Source organism: Zingiber officinale, chromosome 4A (assembly GCF_018446385.1).
Source record: "Zingiber officinale cultivar Zhangliang chromosome 4A, Zo_v1.1, whole genome shotgun sequence".
Taxonomy (NCBI): Eukaryota; Viridiplantae; Streptophyta; class Magnoliopsida; order Zingiberales; family Zingiberaceae; genus Zingiber; species Zingiber officinale.
The window spans coordinates 5,760,345-5,782,382 of record NC_055992.1 but is presented as its reverse complement, the minus strand read 5'-3'; the positions used below and the strand labels follow the sequence as shown (position 1 = coordinate 5,782,382).

At 37.6% G+C, this 22,038-nt stretch overlaps 3 protein-coding genes across 3 annotated transcripts; all 3 read right to left on the bottom strand.

Moving 5' to 3' along the window:
* Nucleotides 1-975: 975 nt before the first annotated feature.
* On the bottom strand, nucleotides 976-2,767 carry LOC121969134. The gene is made up of 2 exons (XM_042519055.1): nucleotides 2,222-2,767; nucleotides 976-1,776 (listed from the first exon to the last, which is right to left on the bottom strand). The coding sequence occupies exons 1-2, from the start codon at nucleotides 2,765-2,767 to the stop codon at nucleotides 976-978; spliced, it is 1,347 nt and encodes a 448-aa protein (XP_042374989.1).
* Nucleotides 2,768-5,493: 2,726 nt separating this feature from the next.
* Nucleotides 5,494-11,433, bottom strand: LOC121969383 (putative metallocarboxypeptidase ECM14). Its single transcript, XM_042519465.1, has 12 exons — nucleotides 10,789-11,433; nucleotides 10,516-10,573; nucleotides 10,326-10,436; nucleotides 9,905-10,042; nucleotides 8,561-8,630; nucleotides 8,433-8,488; nucleotides 7,920-8,045; nucleotides 6,624-6,763; nucleotides 6,471-6,543; nucleotides 6,316-6,390; nucleotides 5,843-6,234; nucleotides 5,494-5,756 (listed from the first exon to the last, which is right to left on the bottom strand). Exons 1-11 carry the CDS (start codon nucleotides 10,917-10,919, stop codon nucleotides 5,944-5,946), a joined length of 1,269 nt encoding a protein of 422 aa, XP_042375399.1. The 5' UTR covers nucleotides 10,920-11,433; the 3' UTR covers nucleotides 5,494-5,756; nucleotides 5,843-5,943.
* A 153-nt stretch (nucleotides 11,434-11,586) lies between these two features.
* On the bottom strand, nucleotides 11,587-20,835 carry LOC121969381 (1,4-alpha-glucan-branching enzyme, chloroplastic/amyloplastic-like). The gene is made up of 14 exons (XM_042519461.1): nucleotides 20,624-20,835; nucleotides 19,182-19,298; nucleotides 18,840-19,044; nucleotides 18,658-18,727; nucleotides 17,905-18,174; nucleotides 16,932-17,838; nucleotides 15,573-15,689; nucleotides 15,323-15,385; nucleotides 13,967-14,074; nucleotides 13,410-13,511; nucleotides 12,596-12,663; nucleotides 12,440-12,521; nucleotides 12,131-12,247; nucleotides 11,587-12,046 (listed from the first exon to the last, which is right to left on the bottom strand). Exons 1-14 carry the CDS (start codon nucleotides 20,696-20,698, stop codon nucleotides 11,819-11,821), a joined length of 2,529 nt encoding a protein of 842 aa, XP_042375395.1. The 5' UTR covers nucleotides 20,699-20,835; the 3' UTR covers nucleotides 11,587-11,818.
* Between the last annotated feature and the right edge of the window lie 1,203 nt (nucleotides 20,836-22,038).

Here is a 22,038-nt window from a genome sequence, read left to right as displayed (position 1 = left end):
TGTTTAGAAACTTTTCCTCTGCTGTTATTGAATTTTGTAGCTAACTGTTGGATTGTTATATCTGTAAGTTACATTTGTTTAGTTTCTTCTTCTCCATGCTCATGTTAAGGCTGTCCAAATCCATGGGATATTGGATTTTCAGCATTCAATGAACCCATTTTGTTGTGTCTCTCATTTCCTAACTGCTCTAGAATTTTGTTTCTATGCTCCATTACATTGATTTTCTGTTTCAGACTCCTATTTTACTATAACAGTATAACTGTACTTGAATATCTGATAAAATATGTTTTGTGTTCTAGTAAAACCTCCTAAGTTTTAGAAAATCATTGACACAGATATGCAGTGTCATTAGCCTTGATATTACAGGCAAATCTAAATGTAATTGAATATTTAGAGCAGTTAACCCAAATACATAACCCTTGTGTTTCTGTGATGTTGTAAGCAGATCTTTCAGGATGGACAGTGAACTTCGTGATGTTTCATATTCTGAACCCAAAGTGAAAGCTACCCTGTCTCTAGGTTCAGAGAAGCTCTCCATTTGTTCAGATTCCGGCATTCTCTCGCAACAGCTTGCTTCAATGAAAGAGCAGGCAATGACTATCCTGAAAGAATACATCACAAAGCACAATGCACCTACCGATGTCCCTGACGAAGTCGTAGAAGGCTCCTCTTCAGACGAAAGTGAAGAACCTGATGTTCCAGCCAAAAAGTCTAAAACCCAATCCTAAGGATCTTTGCCAAATTTGCCTGTGTGGAACAAGTTCTGTAAGATTGTTCGAACTCTTCTGAATGCAAGATGTTTTGCCAAGATCTTTTTTATTCTGAATGTTTGCAGGATCATTAATTGTTTCAAGTAGAACGATTTTCTTGTTATCGATCTGTTTTTGTAACTTATAATAATTTTTTACAATTATTACACAGTAAATTTTATATAGTTGGTTCTCAATCTCCTCCACCAACTGCACTATCAATCGACTATACAAACTTTGTGGTCGAGTTTGCTGGCCGTCGCACAAGCCCCAGTCGGCATATCTCCTCGGCCGGCGGCGAGTCCCACCTCGCCGCCTTCTCCCTCATCGCCTTAAAAGCCTTGGTGCAGTTCACTACGTCCAATCTCGCCACCCTCCTCCTCTCCGCCGCAGCTTCCGGCCCCGCCACCCGGTCGAAGACGCGCTCCCACCCCTCCGCCCACCCGCGGCTGGCGTCGCACAGCCGCAGGCTGTCGTTGCGCCACTCCGTCCCGCTCCACCTCGGGTCGAGCACCTTCGCCGCCTTCACGGCGCAGCTCCCGGCGCATGCCGGCTCGCACGGCCGGCACTTGGCCCCATTCAGCGGGCCGGGGGTCCCCATCGCCGCCACTGGCACCCCGTTCGCCCCCGGCGGGAATCTGTACCGGCGGTCGCTCACCACGCAGAATGGCGCGCGGACCTCGCGCCAGGCCACCCGCGACCACGCCAGCTGCGCGCGGAAGGCGGACTCGGAGTTGAGCAGCCGTAGTCCGGCGCGGTCGAGGCGCGCCAGGAGGGAGACGCGGGAGAGGGCGACCTCGGAGGTGGCGCGGTCGCCGACGCCGAGGCGGTCGTTGAGGCCGCCGTAGCGAGACCCAGCGGGGACCACGTAGGCCCCGCGGCGGAAGGCCTCCGAACCAAGCGGGGCCGACCAGTAACCGTCCAGGCGCGTGCGGACGATCCAGTCGTAGGTGAAGTTGCGCCGAGATTCGTGCTCCTTGATCATCCGCAGGCAGCCCTCCACTAGGTTGAAGTACTGCAAGAGACCCTGCATATCATTAATCGATTTAACGACAGATTGATAAATTAGTCATTAAAACATAATGCAATTTCATTCAAGTTTAGTGCACTAAACAACTTACCAGATGTTTTATGCAAAAATAAATAAATAAAAACAGAAAAATATTTAATTTTTTTATGTGCATTCGAAGGTTGTGAGATACAAGTTCGATCCTCTACCCTAAATTTCTTTATCTCCGTGTATATCACGAGGATGTTGTATATATCTTAAGAATGTCATGATATTTTGAAATATAATCTGGTACATTCAATTAGCAGGGGACATAGGGACAGAAAAATTTAGGGACAGAGGATTCGAACACAGTATTTTGACAGTTCATCTATTTTATTATTATTATTATTATTATTATTATTATTATTTTAAATTGAGAATATAAAAAAAGGGAAGGAAGAAAATTCCATGCAAAAGTGACCTGAATTCCATTGGGCGAGCCGGTGGCGGTGAGCACCCGCTTGTGCGCCTCGGTCACCGGCAGCGGCCGCGGGGAGAAGATCCGGGCGGCGGAGATCCTCGGGGCGACGGCCTTGAGCAGCGACAGCTTGTACGCGTCCCCATCGAGCGGGCTGTGGAGGAAGACATCCGCCTGCCGGTACTCACCCAGCAGGTGCCGCACCAACGACGGCCCCGTGAGCTCGAACCGCCGGGAGCCGCCCACGAGGCAGATCGCGATGCGGCTCCGGTTGTCGATCCCGGCGGCGGGGAGGCCATCGGAAGAAAAGGGACGGAGGATTCCGGCGAGTGTCGTCGTATCAGAGGAAGAGGAGGAGAGAGTGAGGAAGGTGAGGAAGAGGACGCAAGGGGGCAGAAGGGCGAGGACAGAGCGCCGGTAGACGAAGCCGGTGAACGCGGCGACGAGGTGGTGGCGGAAGCCGCCGCCGCCTTTCTTCATGTGTTTCCGGAGGCGGCGTTTCGTGTGGGAGTTTGAAGGAGCGACGATGGAAGGATCATCAATATACATTAAATAAATAAAATATTAATATATAAATAGAAAATAAAGACGGATAATTGAAACAAATTGGGCTTAAAAAGGAATATAAATCAAACGGATTATAGTTAAAACTTAAAAACACGCATATATGAATAAGCAATGGTTTAAGTTAATCTCTCGAATTAATGGAATACTTTGTTGCATAAATATTGAATAAATTAAATTAAATAATTCCATTCTTCCCCAGTAAAAAACTAGTTTATTTTTTTGTTTATTATTTATATAAATGACTAGAATGGATGATGAGGACATACTGGGGAAGATAATATCTATATGATTAATATAATTTAACATTTATTATTGGGTATCATGTATTAAAATTTATGACTTCTTGTTGACTATTTTAGATATATTTTAGATTAATTCAAGTCAAATTGTAGTGCATTGCGAACGTGAATTAGATTTGAGAGTGATTAAAAACTGCATAAGCTGTCCATTTGGTGCAAGATTGGACTATCTGCCGAACCCTTTTGTGTTCAAAACTTCATCTGCAAAATCAACTCGTAGGTCTACTGATATGAAAAGGAATCTCGTCTCAGATTGGAATGCATACATAGGATATACTGATATGAGTCTGCTAACACTTGTAAACTTTATGAATTGAGTGTCATGATTATCGAGTGCCATTGTTGATAGCATTAGAATGGTAGCAAATTCATTTAAAGTCACGTCTTATTCATTAAAGAAATATTGTGTAGGATCGAAAAAAATTTAGATATCTTCACATTTACATGATATTATTCACTTTGGGTCTAAGTCCTCATGGTTTTACTCTTGGGCTCTACCCAAAAGGTTTCATGTCAATGGAGATATCTTTTCTCTTTATAAATTCAACCATGATCTTTTCCATGTGTTTTACAATGTGAGACAATGTCGCCCCCTCAAACAAAGGACCACATGTTTTCCAAGTCCACTCTTTCGACCCACCAGGTCTTCCTACCTTTCGGTCCACCCGATCTACTAGGATTTCCTTATCTGGTGTCTGATCTTCTTAATTCGAACATAGGAGCCCCCACTTTCTTTGTTCGGTGGCTTAATCAGACCATGGTTATTGTGCGCAGTCGGTGGTTAAACCTTCTGACAGTCCGGGCTTTGATACCACTTATAGGATCGAAAAAAAATTTAGATATCTCCACATTTGTATGATATTGTAAACTTTGGACCTAATCCCTCATGGTTTTGTTCTTGGGTTCTACCCAAAAGACCTCATGTCAATGAAGATATCTTTTCTCTTTATAAACTCATGATCTTTTCTATGTGTTTTACAATGAGGGACTATGTTTACAATCTTACAAACCCAATAATGCGATCTAGCTAGGTTGTCCATTTTGTAGGTCTCTCTGCAATGCAATTATGTTTTCCTTCTTGAGAATAAGTAGTCCAATTTGCATTAGTCAGCTAAATTGAGCCTTTGAATTAGTTAATCAGTAGCTGCTTAAACTGATAAGTGCTCTGTTGTGTTTGATGCTCGAGTAATTAAGTGGAAGTATTTTAGTTCCAATCATACAAGGAGCAGCAAATTCCAGAGATAAATTATACTCGAACTTTATTATCTAAGAGGAGGGATTCACCTTTCAATTTGATATTTTAATTATTTTGATTCTTTGAGTTAAGATGAATTAGTATGTGATGTAACTTGAGTTGAGATATTTTGATTTTGTGCACCATCTACCTCGTGTTAAATTTATGATACATGCAATTTGTAAATGTTTTATAGGGAAGTTTTCGTCTCAAATTTGTGAACTTCAAATATAACTCATAAATATGTAAACTAACTACCGTGTAAAAATTTTCTTATAATATGCCTAGCGTTCTTCACATTAATAAATGATACTAATCTTTGCAAAATGTCGTTAAACTATTTTTTTTTCAAATTAATATAATAAAACATAGAGATATATGATCCAGTGATAAAGAAGGATCCCACCAAAGATAGGTCAAAGTAAGGAAAATTGACTTACGTGGAAGTCAAAATCAAGAAAGAAGTCAAAGTCGACCAAGCGGGCCAGTTACGGTCGAGCGGACGAGCAAGGTCAAACGGATAAGTCGAGGTTAAGAGACAAACAAGCAGTACATCCCTCGACCACCATCCTCGTCGAGCGGGAGACGAGTCCGTTCGAATGAGAGGCAGCAACAGTCAAATGGACGTGTCCCGATCGAGCGACCACCGATCAACCTACAGTGAAATCCACCCGTATATCTCCTCGTACTCTTTTGGAAGTTTATACCATATTGCAAATCGTACAATGGAAGTTCCCAGACTGTTATATCATAGATATGCATGCTCACTTAAGGAAAGGTGTCAGTGACACTTTTTGACTTGTCTTTTCATATAACACTTAGAAAAACATGTGCACATTTTGGGATGCATGCGCAGACACTACAATAACATTATAAAAAAAAAGATTCGCATCTACATGAATCGATATGCACAACTTCGTTATTGTACACGCTTTAGCTACAATTTTCCACTATTCTCCGTATCACTGAAAATTAACTTAAGTGTCAGAGGACAAATATTGATAACCTCTTCCCAACCCAACACTAACAATTTGTGCTACAAGATTACGTAGAATCTCCACTTCATCAAACTTTCAACCACATCTCAACTTACCATCTTCTCCGCTTTTGGACAAAACAATACCTTTGAAAAATCTAAAAGTAAAGAGCAGTCTTGTTTTTTAAAACATGACAATTTTCTCACACAATTTCTCATGAATATCTTTAATTTATAGAAATAGTTAATATCACAATGCCAAGTATAACATTTCTGAGAAAACAATGGGCAACAATATTAGCAAGAATCTTATTCAGAGGATTAAACCGTTGAAAAGGTACTCATTTGCCATCAAAACTACCAAATTGCAATAGTCTAATGAGTTCTTCAGCCACTTCCATGCTCCAAATTCTACAAGAACAGCACTAGTGGAGGGAGATTCTTAGCCATTATAAACTAAACCTGTAAATAACATGAATAACGAATAAGAGACTAAATCATGAGCGTTCTAGTTTAGGCAATAGAAAAGTAGCTAAAAGTGTACATACCTAAAGATATTGGCACTGGAGCTGTTGGTAGTGCCAGAAAAACTGGCTGAGCATGTGGCTCAGAAGGAAGATCGAGATTACAACTTTGATAAATTACAGTCTCAATTTATTTGTCTATATTTGCTCTTTGTAATTCTTGAGCAGAACATGAACAATAAAAGCACAGATGATAACAAGAAGAGCCGGAAATATGTGCGCATGTCTTGCATGCCAAGTTCGAGTCCATCCATCTTGTCCTTAATCTCTCCTACGTGGCTTCCATAGGTAACTCTACCTCCAAACGGAACCCATTTTCTTAAGTCGGCAGATGGAGCAAAATGGTTGTCGCGGAGCTGCAAAAATCCTAGCTTGAAAAGTGTTAGGAATGCCACAGTCCAATTGTCGACAGTTTTCTGGTGAAAAAAGGCATTGTAAGCTTTTGAGAATCATGTGTGTGATGTAGGGTAGTCAAGCATGTTACTTAAATAGCATACATTGAATACAAGTTTATCTACTGGATTGAACATTTTGAAACAGTCTTTCGAGGATGCTTCTGAATCACCATAAATCTGAAATGGAGAAGGCAAAGTCAATCCTTCATTAGCGGATGCCAAAGTAAATGATATGATAAAGAGAGTAATCAATTAACCTCAAAAGTGAAAGCCAATGGCACTTTGACGACATCATACATATAATCAGTTGTGGTTCCATGAGCAAGGTACCTGACATGAGTATGTTGCATTATATACAGCATGCTTGTTGAATTCATCAAAAATTTCAAATGCTTTCTTATAGAACTAACCCAACCAAACCTCCACCAGACCCAACTAAGCATTTGTCTTCAAAATGAAGATGGTTCACTTCCCTCAATATAAAGTCCATCAAATTTGACATGGACCCATCTGGCGTTTTGTTCTTATGATCATATGGCGTGAATAGGGCCTGCAAATAATAATTAATGACAATACAGAACAGAGGCAAGAGACATGATTCCTCTTAGTTGAGATTATTTGATACTCCTGTTCAAAATCTCAAGCCACCAATTATTTGATACACTATAATCTAGTAAAAGATTCAACAGGGAAACAATTATTTGAACTACGACCACATTGATATAACTTGGGAGCTACTCTATGCAGTCATACTCAGCCATTTCTCATGTTAAATAGTTCGTAGGTTTAAATTCTGGAGACAGTTTTTGTTTCTCTAGGCTATGGACAAACAGACTAAGATATGCAAACTTATAGTGGTTATGGAGGCGACTATCATTGTATAACTCTGCAAATAAGATAGGTTAGGATTATTATATTCTGAAATATAATTATCTTCCCAGAAGCATCTATGCTTTAACTAAATTTGACGACATTTACAAGCACATTCACTAATGGCCTAAGGCTAGATTTACTTGGGCAGAAAGATAAGAGGGAGAAGAGGCAGGAATTTAACACACAATTTACATAATGCATCTTGCCATGTGTAATTTTATAAAATTTTCCCTCTGCCTCGTCCTCCTTTTCCTATCTTTTAAACTGAAGTAAACTCAGTATGACAAATGGAAATACTTGTTAGTTGATACAAAAATAATAAACAAAACAATATTTTCATCAAGCAATACCCATGCATGTTACAGTAAAATTTAATTTCATAAAATTTCGATGTCGCGGGTTCCTGTTGTTAATATCAGCATTCAAGTTTCTTAAATCGACAAAGAGGAGATTAGAACAAGATGTAAGCAACCATGAAGGATCCAAAGAATTAATGTAACATTGAATAATAAGAATGACTCCTTGTGTTTAGGTTACTTCTGTCACACCCAATTTCTAAGAGTTGCTGCTCAAACGTTTGGCGAAAGAAATACCACCACAATATTCTTACAATATTTTGAACATATTCCCTCCTAATTCCCTTCTAAGACAGTGTTAAATAGACTTAACAACCACCGATTTGAAGTCACTTTGCTTCAATTTTAAGAAATCTGTCTTACTTCACAACAAATTAAAATCTTTATCAAGCTTGATCTTAACCATGCAGCTTGAGTCTGGCATACATTCATAGTCTCAAAAGAGGATGAGAGGGGAAAAAAAAATGCATACCCTACCTCCATTCCTGAGTGAACATTAGCCCAAATATGAGGTTCAAAGGACTTTGCAAGCTGCCGCATTATTTGAGCCTCAGGCTCACTGAATGGAGCTGTTCCAGGATTTTCTTCATATGGATCATAATCCTGTAAAATTCAAAAACAAAACTTACAGGAAGAAAAGGATCTATAAAGTATAAACACACTGAACATTATGTGCATTCTTGGTTCCTAAAAATCACACTACATTGTAAGAACAGTGTTAAATATGGCAGAAGCACCAAAAAAAGTGTCCTACTAGTAGCAAGATAATTAAATAATGTTATTTGAGTTAAAATATTATATTAATTCAGAAAAAGGATACTACAATTTTCTTCCAATTATCCAAATTGATAAAATAATGTCTAAAACTCTAAATCAGTAATCACATAAATTTAAATTGTATATAAATCATTTTTTTACAGTAAAAATTATCAAAATATCCAAATTTATAGTAAGGAGTTTAGCACCATCTGTCAAAAAAGAAAAGTTAACCTTCTCCTTCTTGCCCCAGTCCACGCCCCAATTTCTGTTCAAATCAACTCCTCTTCCTGCAGATAAAGACACTTACAATCCATAGGAAGATAAGTATACCTCATATGATAATTCTTTACTATGCATACCATTTCTCCTCTCACAGAGGTCTGCTGCTTCAACAAGTTTGCGGCCATTCAAATTTTCCATAGGCACCATCTTAAAAATTCAAATATAAAAATTTATCTCAATATCTTGCCATTTAGAAGCATTCATTTATCTTTTTATGTTTTGCAAATAAGATAAAGCTACATAATTGCCAGTCACTCTAAGAAAGAGTTGGAAAATGTCAGTGTAGAAACGTATCGAAGCATCACAAATGAAATAAATTAAGCTTCAGAATCTTATTATTTGATCAAAAGCTCAAGTTCTAGTAAACCCAAAAAAAAACAGTAGAGTCTAACAATTAGGAATCAGCTGCTTACCAAAATGAAGCGCATATCTTTAAATATAGGAATTAAAAGATTTAGAAAACTATGGTTGGGAAACACCAATTTACTGCAAACTCTTCGTCGTAACAGCACCAATAAACTATGGTTCAAGTTTTTTTTACTTCTTGGTTAAAGAGTCCTTCCTGGTGAACAAAATCTGCTAGCATTCATTATGTTATGCTTTATTTCTCATTCTAGTCCTCTGTAATGAAACTTCCAGAGGATTATGTACGACGCCTCATATTAAACACATATCCAAAGTAGTGGAATAATTATCAATGCTTAATATGGCTTTGTGACCCACTACAATTAACTTCATATTAAACACTTGGAGATAGTTTTCTGCATAGAAATCATGCCAGGAAGAAAGCAAGCTGATTTGATGTCAACTGACTGGTAGGTTGAACCGTTGAACCTTAACTATAGTTTTGATGCTTCAACCGTACCTATGTAAGGCACCCAACACTTGTGCATCGAGTCAGACACAGTCACCCTCATTGATCATGTGCATACTCTCTAGAAGGCCAGATGTCATATGCCTATGATTTATTTCTTCGATGAGTATATTCAAAATAGCTTGACTTCGCCCAGAAAATCATTATGGTACTTTCTGAAAAAAAAATCTTCTTCGACTTGCCTTAGAGATAGGCATTGATTTAATAGAACAATAAAACAAGTATCCTGCCTTGTCATAAATGGTTGAGTGCAAAATATGATAGATATCGGATCATACTATAAATATATCACCACCAAATATGATTTCTTTGACAAATAAGTGCAGTGTTTCATAGAGATAATAGAGTTATACAACAAAAGAAAGATATTCTCAGACGACTAATGCGTATCATCCAGTTCAGAGTTCTGGTATGACTTGAAATTACAAAGATCCAAAAACAATTTATCTAAGAAAAGTGTAAAACTAACAAATGACTGGCGATTTCAGGATTTAGTATTTGTATTATCTGTCAAAAGGTTTTCTTTCAAGTTCTTGTTTTATGTTACCTTTATGACAAGGTTATCCAGCAGTTTGTGGAGGGACATAAGATCCGCTCTTTGCATATTACGTTCTTTGGCTAAAACAGAAAGTAGTTGCAAAGCTACCTCAGAGGTAATAAGTTCTCTCCCATGCTGTCCAAAGCTCTGGAATACAAGGAATGTTCTGTCACAAATATGAACCATTAAAATCTGACAAAATTGCATTAAACATCATGCTAAGGATATCATACAACTTGAATGGCTTTAAGTTCACTTTTAGAATATTTAAATTTTAGATAAACTCTTCACTGTGAAAATGAGTTGGATGCAAAGAAAGTACCATAATTACTTTGGATATCCAAGTTTAGTACCTCTTATTTAGCACAACTTGGTGCTATTATTACTTCACCATGTAAATATCTGCCAGATGTAAATTCATACTACTTACCAGAAGTACCCTAAGCTTTGATTGGTCATCTAAATCCTCCGTCTGTCGATTGTACGTGACAACCAAAACCTCTGCAGCATAGCCCTTATTGCCCGCTTTTATAGTTTCCATCTTACCAATGATTTTACTCGGCTCAGAAATCATCAAGAAATTAAGTGTTTGAAAAAGGACAATAAGCTGAGCCACTTACAGTCAAAGTATCTGGATGTCGAACTACCGTCGCCTTAATTTCTTTCAATAAAGCAGCACTGAAGAGTATCACAAGACAAAATTTCGGTAAGGAAACTAGAGAAATATTGATATAAAAAATTTTAGATAACAGCACAACATTCATCAAAATTATCGATTGTCCAAAGAAGAACATGCCTCCACGCGTCAAAATAGAGCACAATCACAAGATGAAAATTTTCAAACCCTTAAAAAAAACTTGGAACGAGATAAACATCGAAATAAGTTGCCGCACCTCGAATGGTAGAGATCAAAAGGGATTGGTGTCATAGGAGGCTGCGAGGAGCAACCGACGCCATGAAAACCGGTAAGGACCGCCACGAAAACGACGACGAACAAGAATCGGAGTGGGAGGACAACTCCCATCGCCGCGCCAATTTCCTCTCCCCGTCGTTCCCACCTTCCTTCCTTGTGCGAAGGCAAGGTGAAATGGGCGAAAAAAAGACGATCTTTTCGTTGTTGTAGCAAAATCTCGTCGCTACCCTTCCTACTCTCTCTCTCTCTCTCCCATGTTCTTCGTCCACCCAGGAACCAGCTTTTCTCTGGGTCCCGTAAGTAGCTCCTTTAACAGAGCAAGTAAGTTTTACGGTAAATTCAACGCGCTGTTGTGTGGTGGAATGCCGGTTAATGATTACCCAAATAATTTTTTCTAAAATAAATAGACAAATACAAACAATAATTATAAAAAAATTATGCAAAGCTTTGGCAAGACACTCCTTTGGCACAAGTTTATTGCATTGCTCTCACCTAAAATAATTTTAGCATAATTATAATATGAGACATTATTTATCACCTCCCATTCTTTAATAGCCTGAAAACAATTCATCTCTAATGAATTAAGTCACTTTAAGACTGTTCTTGTTTTCAACATTAATTAATCTTCTTAGTGCAAGATAATTAGATAGAGACCATCTTTATTGTATTTATGCACACCTTTCCCCAGTTGCAACTTGCAAGTGCGAAGTGGTTCTTCGTCTCTCATTCTTTAAGAGAACATTCATTTTCATCACTAGTTATGTTATTATGTGCAATGTTTGTGGCACAATGACTCTCATTCTTTTACTGGAAGTAACTGCATATATGTACATGATAAAAGAAACTTGCAATGTCAAAACCATAACTGTCAATTTATAACAAAATAGAAGCTGCTAAAGTGGCACGAGTAAGCTCCTTGTTTATTTAATACTTATCTCTAATTTCACCCGAAAGATCTTCTGAAGGAGCTTTGATCAGGAGAACCCTTAATCTATTTGTTTGCTGACTTATCAGTTTTCATTGCTCAAGAAATCAGCATTCTTGTCAATGTTTGAATCATCCAGCGCCAGCATTGCGCCTGTTTCAGTTGTTTCTTCTGTTTCTTCTCCTAGGACTAGAGTGGTGTCTGCAGTGGTTTCGTCGACTTCAGATTGAACCGATATGCTTGACAGTGTCGATTCACTTCCAACGGTTTCTTCGCCGGGTTGTTCAGCAGTTTCATCAACTTTGTAATAAACCTGATGTGAAAGGGAGGGGGTAAAGACAAATTTCATGCAGTAAGAAGTAAGCTTCAGATTCAGAAAGGTTTGTGGCTAGTGTACCACACAAGTGCGTGCAGGAGATAGGACTTGGAATGAGTTGGGGCGGTTGTTGAAGTTTGTTTCTGGAACTCCTGGAATTCCTTCAGGAGTTGTAAAATGGTCTACATCTTGGCCAACCTGCAAAGAGGATTATACAGAGACATGTTTAGATTATTATGAAGGCCAAATTTCTGCTTGAAGATTGAAATAGGCTCCATGCAGACACCAAGAACTTGATTTGATCATTTCCTGCTTAAGTATCATTTGCAGACATCGATGCTAGCAAATTTGGAAACTTAACAACATCACTCATGAAACATGGCATCTTACTCTTCCTTGTCCACCAAATTCGGAAGCATCACTATCCAGTGCTACCTTGTATTTCCCTGGCAAATCACAGCCAACCTTATACCTGCATAAGGAAAGGATTTGATCACTGGTCTACATCTCAATGAAACCTATTTATCATGTTAATAAGTCAGTTACCCGTTATAGGTGTTCTCTGGATGGAAATTGAACACAAAAATCAAATCGCCTCGTTCGAACACAATTACCTAGCATGGAGAAACAACTGAGTGCTTTCAAACTGTAAAATTCTCAGGGAGAGGCAAATTACTGATCTCATAAACAGTTCTTTTATGTAATCAAGATTTAAATGAAAACAAAACAAGGAATATCAACAGGCTGACTGGTATTACAGTAATCACCCTGCCTGAAGACTGGACAGTAAAGTAATTAAGTATAACATCAAGCACAATAAGCTGTCAGATGTTATATCATGCTTGGTTTAATAATCAACACCTCACAAACTAGGAACTGAGTAAATAATATTTTGGGCAAAAGAGGAAAAACTCACTAACTCAGTGCCCATTCAACCTTGTCAAATTTCTCAGCCACGACTATTTTTCCTAAAGAATTATCATTTCCAAAGATGTGGTTTCTAATTTTATCCAGGGCAATAAGCTTACAGAATTTCTAATGTTATCCAGGGTAGTTAAGCTTATAATACTTATGAGACCACTGCCAATACCACAAACAAATGAATTAGATGTAATCATGCATGAGGATCTTATTCTTAGGCATGAGCGAGTTAATGACTTCCCACATTTAGCTAGGATAAACCAGAAAAGAGTTTTTTGCATGTAATCTGGACATAGAACACTGGAATCACGTATAAGATTGAAGTCCATATTTGACAGGACAAATGAAACCTAAAATGTGAGTATTCATGCAAATGCCGAATTCAACAGGATTAAGAGAGTAATACAAGTATAAAACGACCAACAAGATTCATACCAACCTTATCTTCTTCAGACGTGCTACTCACAACCTGCTTTGCTGATGCAAGGAAGTGGAATCTATCATCAAGCAAATTCATTGCTCTATCAAAGGCATTCATGTGCTGTTTTGATGTCAAAACATAATATAGATTTTGTCAACAATTAACAGATCAAAAGGAACACAAGTAGAACGCACTAATTCATGCAATACTTAAAAAGAGGAACATGATGTAGAAGCAATCCAATATTTCAAGTGCTTATTATTCCCAGCAATACTAGAGAAATTTCTTCTGTACATATAGACAGATGAATGTGAAAACTAATAGCTTCAGGAGATGAGAGAAGTGAATTATAAACCATCTCTTTAATTACAATGAATGAATTAAAGGAATTTATAGAGTTATAGTAAAATGGCTCATGATGATGATAAAAAAAAATGTATCATGCCCAAAAAGATATTCATGTATATAAATTAAAAAGACATTCACATTGAATGGTTTCATAAATCAGACCATCATAACCACAGAAGAGGTAGACAAGAAAGTAGCTTAGAGGATAAATAAAGATGTCCAAGAACCTTGTATCTTAGGTGATCAGTGTCCACCAGGTTCCACTGACGTCTACACTTATCATAGCTCCAGTCATTGCCTTCTCTTGGAAAATCAATCCATTCCGGATGACCAAACTACAAACCATGTCAGACTTAATGTTGTAATAAAGTAGACAATGAAAAATTATTGAACTATGCATGCTAACAGAGACCCTTAATTATTTTAAGGTAAATACTGATAATGTCACACTTGTAATGATTGGGAAATAGCATGGTCACAAAAATAAGTGAAAAATATATTAGAAATAAAAAATGGGACCAGAACATTTTCACAATGTAAATACTTATAATGTCATGCTTGTAATGGCTGGGAAATAGAACGGTCACATAAAGAAGTTAGAAGATATCAGAAATGGGACCAGAACTTCTGTCCATAGTCACATATAAACTTGCACTAAAAAAATGTAAGAAGGATATACAGGAATACAGAATCAAGTGGATATAAACATTTCTTCCCTCCTTATTTTAGGAATTAGATCTGAAGCCAACAAATTTCATTCAAAGTCAAAATGTACATTTCTTCCCGTTTTGGCTTAATTAATTTAAGTTTCTTAGACCAGAGGTATTTATATTGCATTTGTATTACTATTTTAGTTAACAAATGGTGGTGACCAGATTGAAAATTCCCATATTTACAATCAGATTGAAGTGATCTTCTTGATTTACCTAAAACTTTAAAATAAAACATTTTCCTTTTTAAAATTTGTATACAATCTTCGTCGGCAGAAACAAGTATTAGAGTTGGAGACCTAAACACAAACAAGTAAAAATTTCTGAAATATTTATGAAAGAGAATGCTCAAACAAAGTAGGAGGAAAAAATTAAAAATAATAACATGACTTTCCTAAAATAGAGTTGTACAATTTAGAACTTGATTATTACTAGATATTGTCAACCAAATAGGCAGCCTTCCTGCAGGTGTGTACACTAGAAGCTAAAATAATGGCCTCATGTGTCACCCTGCTTGTAGGTTAACCTAGTGAACACCTAAGCTCCAGGATTCAACAATACTAGTTCCCACTTTGGCAATCAATACCAATCAAATATATTGTCCTAGTTGATGCCTGGTGTTAGGAGGAGATCCTGGAAGATCAATCATTTATGGGTTGACTTGTAAGTAACGAAGATTAAGGCTATTGCCATCGCCACTAGTGTGCACAGTCACATTGTCACATATGTAAAGGTTGTCAATATGGCAGGCCAGTAAAGGACATTTGATCATTCTCTTTCTCAATATATGTTGCTACAGTATCAGTTGTAATACTTTATTATATGCAGTCAATATTCTTAATGATAAATACAAAAAGAATGTTGGTCTATTACCTCATTTCCCATGAAATTTAAGTAACCTTCACCACCCAGCGCCATAGTTATTAAGTGAATCATCTGCATGTTTCATAGTGTTATGACAAATGACAGACATAAGGAAAAGTCAGAACTGCAGTAGCAACACAGGATGATTTTTTACAAGAAGTGAACCATTACAAGGTCTAGCATGACAGAGTTAAGGAAAAAGGATTCACAACCACCTATTTTGACCTTGAGAGAAATAGTTACAAACTTCAAAACAAACCTTGTGCAGTGACGTCCCCCGATCAATGAGAGGCGAAGCAGGTTTCAAATCAGACATGCCTGAATACATCTCCTTGTCCATCAAGAGGAAGGAAATCGTTTTGTCCCCTACAATAGCCTAAAAAAGAGCAAGAAGAATGCCATTGAGGATTTAGATAAACATGGTAGTGATTCACTAATATATTCAAGCTATTAAATGGTCATACCTCACTTGAAGAATATGCTAGTCTAGGTATGATGTTTGATACGAGTGATCTTAAGTGCCAAATGCAATGAATTATCAAGTGAGAACATGGTTCGGCATAACCTTGGTGTCAGACAGAACATACACTTATAATGGTAAGGTCTGGGATTCACCAACTCAACCAAGTGATATAGCTTAAAGGCTAGTAGGTGCCCCCAGGGCGTAGCTCAGATTGTGGCACATGGTATTTCTAGCGTAATGGCTAGTGGTCGATTATCAGGAACTAACGACCTAGGGTTTACCCCACCATGCGTCGAACGCCTGTGTACCTACATTTACCTCCCTCCATATCCATGTAACCAGTACTAAGAGGTCGTTAAGGTAGCGGATTTATTTTTTTTTTTTTAAGCTAGTAGGTTATTTATGTGAATTGCACGTATTCAAAAGTTTGTTCAGCACTCTAATATCTTAGAGTCTGAAAATTTTGCTCCCTAAGGTGCAACATAAAGCTTAGTTCAGTGCATAGTGTCAACTGTAAGCACAAGCAAAACAGGTGCTGTTAAATAGTTATGTCATTCACCATGATGACAGTTTTTAGTTTAGATCAGGTTTCAATATCATAAAGCTTAGAATCCATAGGTTGGAGAAAGCAATTAGTCTATGGGGCTTCATCATTGCCCAGTCCTGTCTTATGCTAAGACAAATGCCCACTATGTCTGCAATTTAATGGCAATATAGAATGACTTAATAACAGCCATGACCAAATCAAGTTGTTCCTATAGATCCGTACGATACCATTTGCCTAGTGAAAATTAAACTATACATGCATTTGTTTTGCCACTGTTCATTTTACTAATATAAAACCATTGTTACAGATTCCTTTTGTTTTGTTTTGTGTATATATTTGTCAATGTGAGCTCTTTGTTACAGAATGCTGTATGGATTTTATGGTTTTATACAGGGAGAAGGGTGTGATTTAGTCATTTGGGCTTTTTTTTCAACCTGTGGATGTAAAAAGGGGTGCACAGATTGCATAACATTAACACCTTTTTTATTTATCACTACATTCTCTCTTGCCACTGGTAAAAACAGTTCACGGGTCACTCTAATAAACAATAACAGCCTGTAAATAAACTTATTTAGTACCAAGCAGAATTCTATAAATAAATTGTTCACCTGATCATGGCTTTCTGCATATGCTATGCACTTTTCAGTGTATCTCCTGTTTGTAAGGCTCCAAACAATGTCTTTCATTGACCATTCAATATCCCTTTGATTCTTCAAGAAGTCAATCCACTTATCAGGGATTGACATGGCCAACCTATAGTCAAAACCTACTCCACCTTCATAAACTGGTCGACAGAGAGCTGGCATGCCAGAAACATCTTCAGCAACAACAGTGGCATCTGGCAAAAGCTTATGCACCAAGTGGTTTGCAAGCATCATGTAAACCACTGCATCCACATCAGTAGCCTCGCTGAAATACTCACTGTAATTTCCAGTGAATACCATGTTAATTCCATGATGATGGTAGAGCATTGAAGTTACGCCATCAAATCGAAAACCATCAAACATGAACTCATCCAGCCACCATCTTAAGTTTGATAAAAGAAAGCGTAGAACTTCCCAGTTACCATAGTTGAATAATCGGCTATCCCATAGTTTATGAGAACCCTTTTCTCCAGTATGGAAGTACGAGTCTTGAGTGCCTTGTCCAACATCAAACCCATTAAGACCATCTGTGACATTGTTGCTAGCATGGCTGTGAACAACATCCATTAAAACTCGGATTCCTAAACCATGGGCCTTGTCTATAAGATACTTAAGATCCTCGGGTGTCCCAGATCTACTACTTACAGCAAAAAAGTTGGTAACATGATAACCGAAAGATCCATAGTATGAGTGTTCCATGATAGCCATTAACTGAATCGTGTTGTAGTTATTTTCACTTATACGAGGTAAGACATTGTCTGCAAATTCCCTGTATGTGCTTACACGTGGTTCTTGGCCACACATCCCAATATGAGTTTCATAGATCCTTGGAGCTACAGATTTAGGAGGTCGAGGATGCTTGAAGATATACCTGCAGCAATAAGTACATTGAATGTCAAGAGAACCATGACTATGCTTGGGGGTAAATATTTCTGACCTCTCTGAAGATTGTGGATCCCAGTAAACCCCATCGTAAGGAGCACCAAACTGAGTCGGGGCAACAGTCGCAAATTTGATCCATGCCGGAATCCTGTCAACCCAAACCCCATTGCCATGTTTGAACCGAAATTTGATTCTGGAATTGTGTGGAATGGATGGGCTGCCTCCGGAGTCTGGAATTCTAATTGTCCAAACCCCAAATTCGTTTCTTTCCATTTTGTGGTTGGACCCATTCCAACCATTAAAATCTCCAATGACTTGTGCTTCTCTGTATCAAAAAGAAAAATCAACTATTGTGTATGCAGTTCATAAGTTAGTTGAAAGACAGGAGAAATTTCCTCTCTTGGAAAGTGAAATTTTGAAAAAAAAAATCTATTTTTACTAAACTTAGCAGGAGAGTTCCTCATCACACATTTACTAAACTTGACACTATTGGTTTTTTCTTATTTTTCTTGCAGGCACATCAACATTAGGCACAAACAGCACAGCTTGGTTCTATCAGGTGCCAGACATAGTGGAGACAACAACACATGACATTAGTTTGAAAAATCAAACAATTAACAGCTTCACTAATCACCCTACTAAACAGTGATGTGTCAAGTGCCATTTGATGTTGTCAGTTACTCGATGGCGATTGCTGAAAACATAAGAAAGCATAAATTGTTCTCCATCAAATTGCACTTTTAGAAGTAGAATAAAGGAAGAAACTGAGTTATTCAAGATGGCTTTAAAGAGAAACTTGAACGCTCACTGTGCAGCTGGAGCCCATTCACGGTAGACAATACTGTCTTGTTCTCTATTGAATCCGAACTTTAGGTAACCTTGGAAAGACAAGAAATTAATATAAAGACCAACTAGGAAAGCTAAAGGATGCTCATACTAGGCAATGAGAAGAACTGCTAAAAGAACATGCTTAAACATGGAAAAACTTACCTTGAGCAAATTCTTCGAGACTTCCTTCGTATTTTTCAATCATTGATTTAGTTTCTATGTATTTCTTTGTCCTATAACTAAAATGGTCTTTGAATTTTTCCAGTAATGGATCGATTTCAAAAACTCCAAGTTGGGCATCTTCTTCGTTGGTTGTCATAACTTGGGTTTCTTTCACAACAGATGATATCGCAAATTGTTGTTCAGCCTTGATGTAAATTCCAAAGAAAGTAAAGAATGATTTCAATACTTTCCAACTTATAATCAATTTAGATATTCAAAAAGACTATTAGCAAATATTCCAGCCTTATTAGCTTACTATTGTGATTCAAGTAATCAAGTCACCTTGTTGTTCATGGACCATCTTTGTGCATAAAAGAGAGGTAATCTGCCAGGAAAACTTGCAGATGCATTCACCAGTAATGTTGATTGGCATTTTGCACATCTATGATTAATTGAGACCTGTCAAGACAGGATTAGTTTGAGAAAGACATGAACAAAAGAGTCGAAATTGAGATTCACACTGCATTAGAAAATCCAGATTATATTTTAAAAAATAGTCGTCAGGCAATGCAAAACATTTAAAAACCTGGAACCACACAAAATAAGTCTAAGACAGCCTACTAATTTATTATGTTAATTGTGTCAATTTATGTTCATGAACTGCAGTAGGATTTAGCTCTAGATAGAAAGCTAGCATAAATTTTTCTGGGTGCCATAAAAGTATAATCAGCTACATCATACATATGACACGCTGAATCTGGAATTTTAAATAATTCAATTGATTCTCATAGGCAGATTACTAAACTGTTCCCCTTCCTAGTACATTTGTATTTTTCAAACCATATATTTATTTCTCAAAAAAAAGTAAAAGAGCAATTAAATTATCAAATATCATAAAAATTTCATAGTTATAGGATGCTAATGAAAGCATGTTTCACGAATTTTGTGATGTATATATCAGACTTACATAAAGAGTAATATTTTAAATTTTAATCTTGAGAAGGAGCTTAGCCAACATGCAGAAAGCACACGAGTCATAAATTCTTGAGAGAAAGCACTTAAGCACAGAGATTTTTGTAGTCAGTTTTGGCTGCGAAGCAAGTAATGCCGAGTCTAGTGGTGAAAACATTGTTAGCCTTTGGTTAATTGGATTATCCATGTTTGTATAGACTATAGACTGAACTCTAAATATGAGTAATGTGGAAGAGAAAATCATGATATGAGCAGTCGAGAGTTACAGATTTTAGAGGGCGGAGAAAAACAGGGAATTTTAACTTTGCAATGCAGTCAACTCTGACGATGCCATAAATTTGGATGTTCTAGCAACCAATGGCTAAAGTATTCCATGGTTCTAAGAAGTCAAAATTGGTAAAACGAAAAAAAAAAAAACGGAAAGCCTATTTTAACACACTCTGCCCGAACACACAAACGAATCGGCATAACCCAATTTCAAATCCATGAAACCTAAGAACATACAGCAAACCTTACTACAAGCTCAGACTAAGAGAAACAGAAAAGGCGACAATAAAAATAACACACTCGGAAACAATAAAATCACCCCAAGCTCGCATCAAAATCAAATTTCCGTCAGTACCATAAGACGAAAATGCTACATTCGCCTCGGAGTAAAGGTAAATCAACTGAATAGAAGAGAACAACGCAACAAATTGCAAATCTAACAACAACATCTCACGACGCGAGATGCCGAAGCTAAATCATAAAAACAACACGACGGCAACGTAAACCTTCGAGGAAGCAAAGTCATCACGATCGATCGATCGAACCTTGGGAGTTCGAGAGGAAGAAGCTCGATGGAAGAAGAGGGGAGGAGCGGAGGAGGAAGAGCACAATGCCAGCATACTGCCTTTCGTCTGTCCTGCTTCGGCGCTTGCCTCAGGCGTCTTTCTCTTCTCTTCTCTTCTCTTTTAAAGTCCGCTCCGCTTCGCTTTTCGACGGTAACGCTACCCTCCTACCACATACCTTCAACGAACGAAGCCCACCCGGACAGTGAAAGGTGTAGCTCTTTCCGACGTGGGCCCGGCCGGCAACTGCTTGCCCTGTCAGCAAGCAAGGCATGCGTGTCCGCTGCGACTTGAGGGCCCGCTACTGTACCGAATGCGACGCGACCCAGGTTTTTCACCTCCGGTCGCGCGCTTAAATCAAAATCATCATTTTGTCGTTTTGTTCGGGTGGGGCACCGTCCGAACACGTGTACGGTCGCAGAACGATGCAGTTATGATTAAAGCCATGGTCGAATAATAGGTTAACGATTCGTATCAAAAAGGGAGAAGAGTGGAGTTTTCACGAAATTTGATGTGGCTTAATTGGAGAGATGATTATTGAAGTGGCTTGCTTAAATCGGTAACGAAGGAGTAAATTTGGAATCGAGTGCGTTGTGATGTCTAGGCGCGAGAGAGAAAGTGGCCAAAAGATGGACGTTGATTTAAGAACTAATTTTGAGGTTAATCTCCGAATTATCAAATTTAGTGGCGCCGGAAAAAAAAAATATTAATGAATTTAATAGGATAACCTCTCGTATTTTAACTATGTTATCTTGAGGGGGCGTATTATTAATAAATAAGGGTGTAATCGATGACAAATCTAGTAATTCAAGTATGAAGGATGATTATTATATATAATAAGAGACAGTATTATTTATTTTCACTGGTGGAATCATATAATATTAGGGATTCCATAGCCGGTAAAGGAAACGACTGGCAATGCCGCCCCTTGGATCCGCTCTTGGGTGTAATCGAGCCGAGCCAAACTCTTGAATATTTAAGTTTGACTCGTTTATAATCGAATCAAGCTCAAACTTTATTTAACGAATATATTCATAACTCACGAGCTTATTTAAACTTTTATCAAATCTAAATGAGATTAACAAATATAAATTATAAATTTAAATATTCATTAAAAATTAAAATTATATATTTATAGAAAATTATAATATTTTATTAAAATTTATAATTTTATTATAATAAATAAATTTAATATATTTATCTATATTTTTCATAAGTAGAGTGTAAAATATATAAATTTAATATCAAAACTATTATTTTTTTATTTAAAAGTTGATTCATGAACTTAACGAACGTATTCACGAGTTAACGAACTGAGTATTGTGAAGCTTGAGCTTGGTTTGTTTATCTTAACGAGCCTCATTAAACGAGTTCAAACAAACTTTTATCGAATCGAA

Coding starts and splice junctions, on each gene's coding strand:
- LOC121969134 (XM_042519055.1), bottom strand. CDS start 2,767: ATGTATATTGATGATCCTTCCATCGTCGCTCCTTCAAACTCCCACACG. Junction 1,777..2,221: donor GCTCGCCCAATGGAATTCAG/GTCACTTTTGCA, acceptor AATGATATGCAG/GGTCTCTTGCAGTACTTCAA.
- LOC121969381 (XM_042519461.1), bottom strand. CDS start 20,698: ATGCTGGCATTGTGCTCTTCCTCCTCCGCTCCTCCCCTCTTCTTCCAT. Junction 19,045..19,181: donor GATGGTCCATGAACAACAAG/GTGACTTGATTA, acceptor ATTTACATCAAG/GCTGAACAACAATTTGCGAT. Junction 15,690..16,931: donor ATGCAGAAAGCCATGATCAG/GTGAACAATTTA, acceptor GCTCTTTTTTAG/GCTATTGTAGGGGACAAAAC.
- LOC121969383 (XM_042519465.1), bottom strand. CDS start 10,919: ATGGGAGTTGTCCTCCCACTCCGATTCTTGTTCGTCGTCGTTTTCGTG. Junction 10,437..10,515: donor GACATCCAGATACTTTGACT/GTAAGTGGCTCA, acceptor ATCATTGGTAAG/ATGGAAACTATAAAAGCGGG. Junction 10,043..10,325: donor CAAAGCTTAGGGTACTTCTG/GTAAGTAGTATG, acceptor CTTGTATTCCAG/AGCTTTGGACAGCATGGGAG.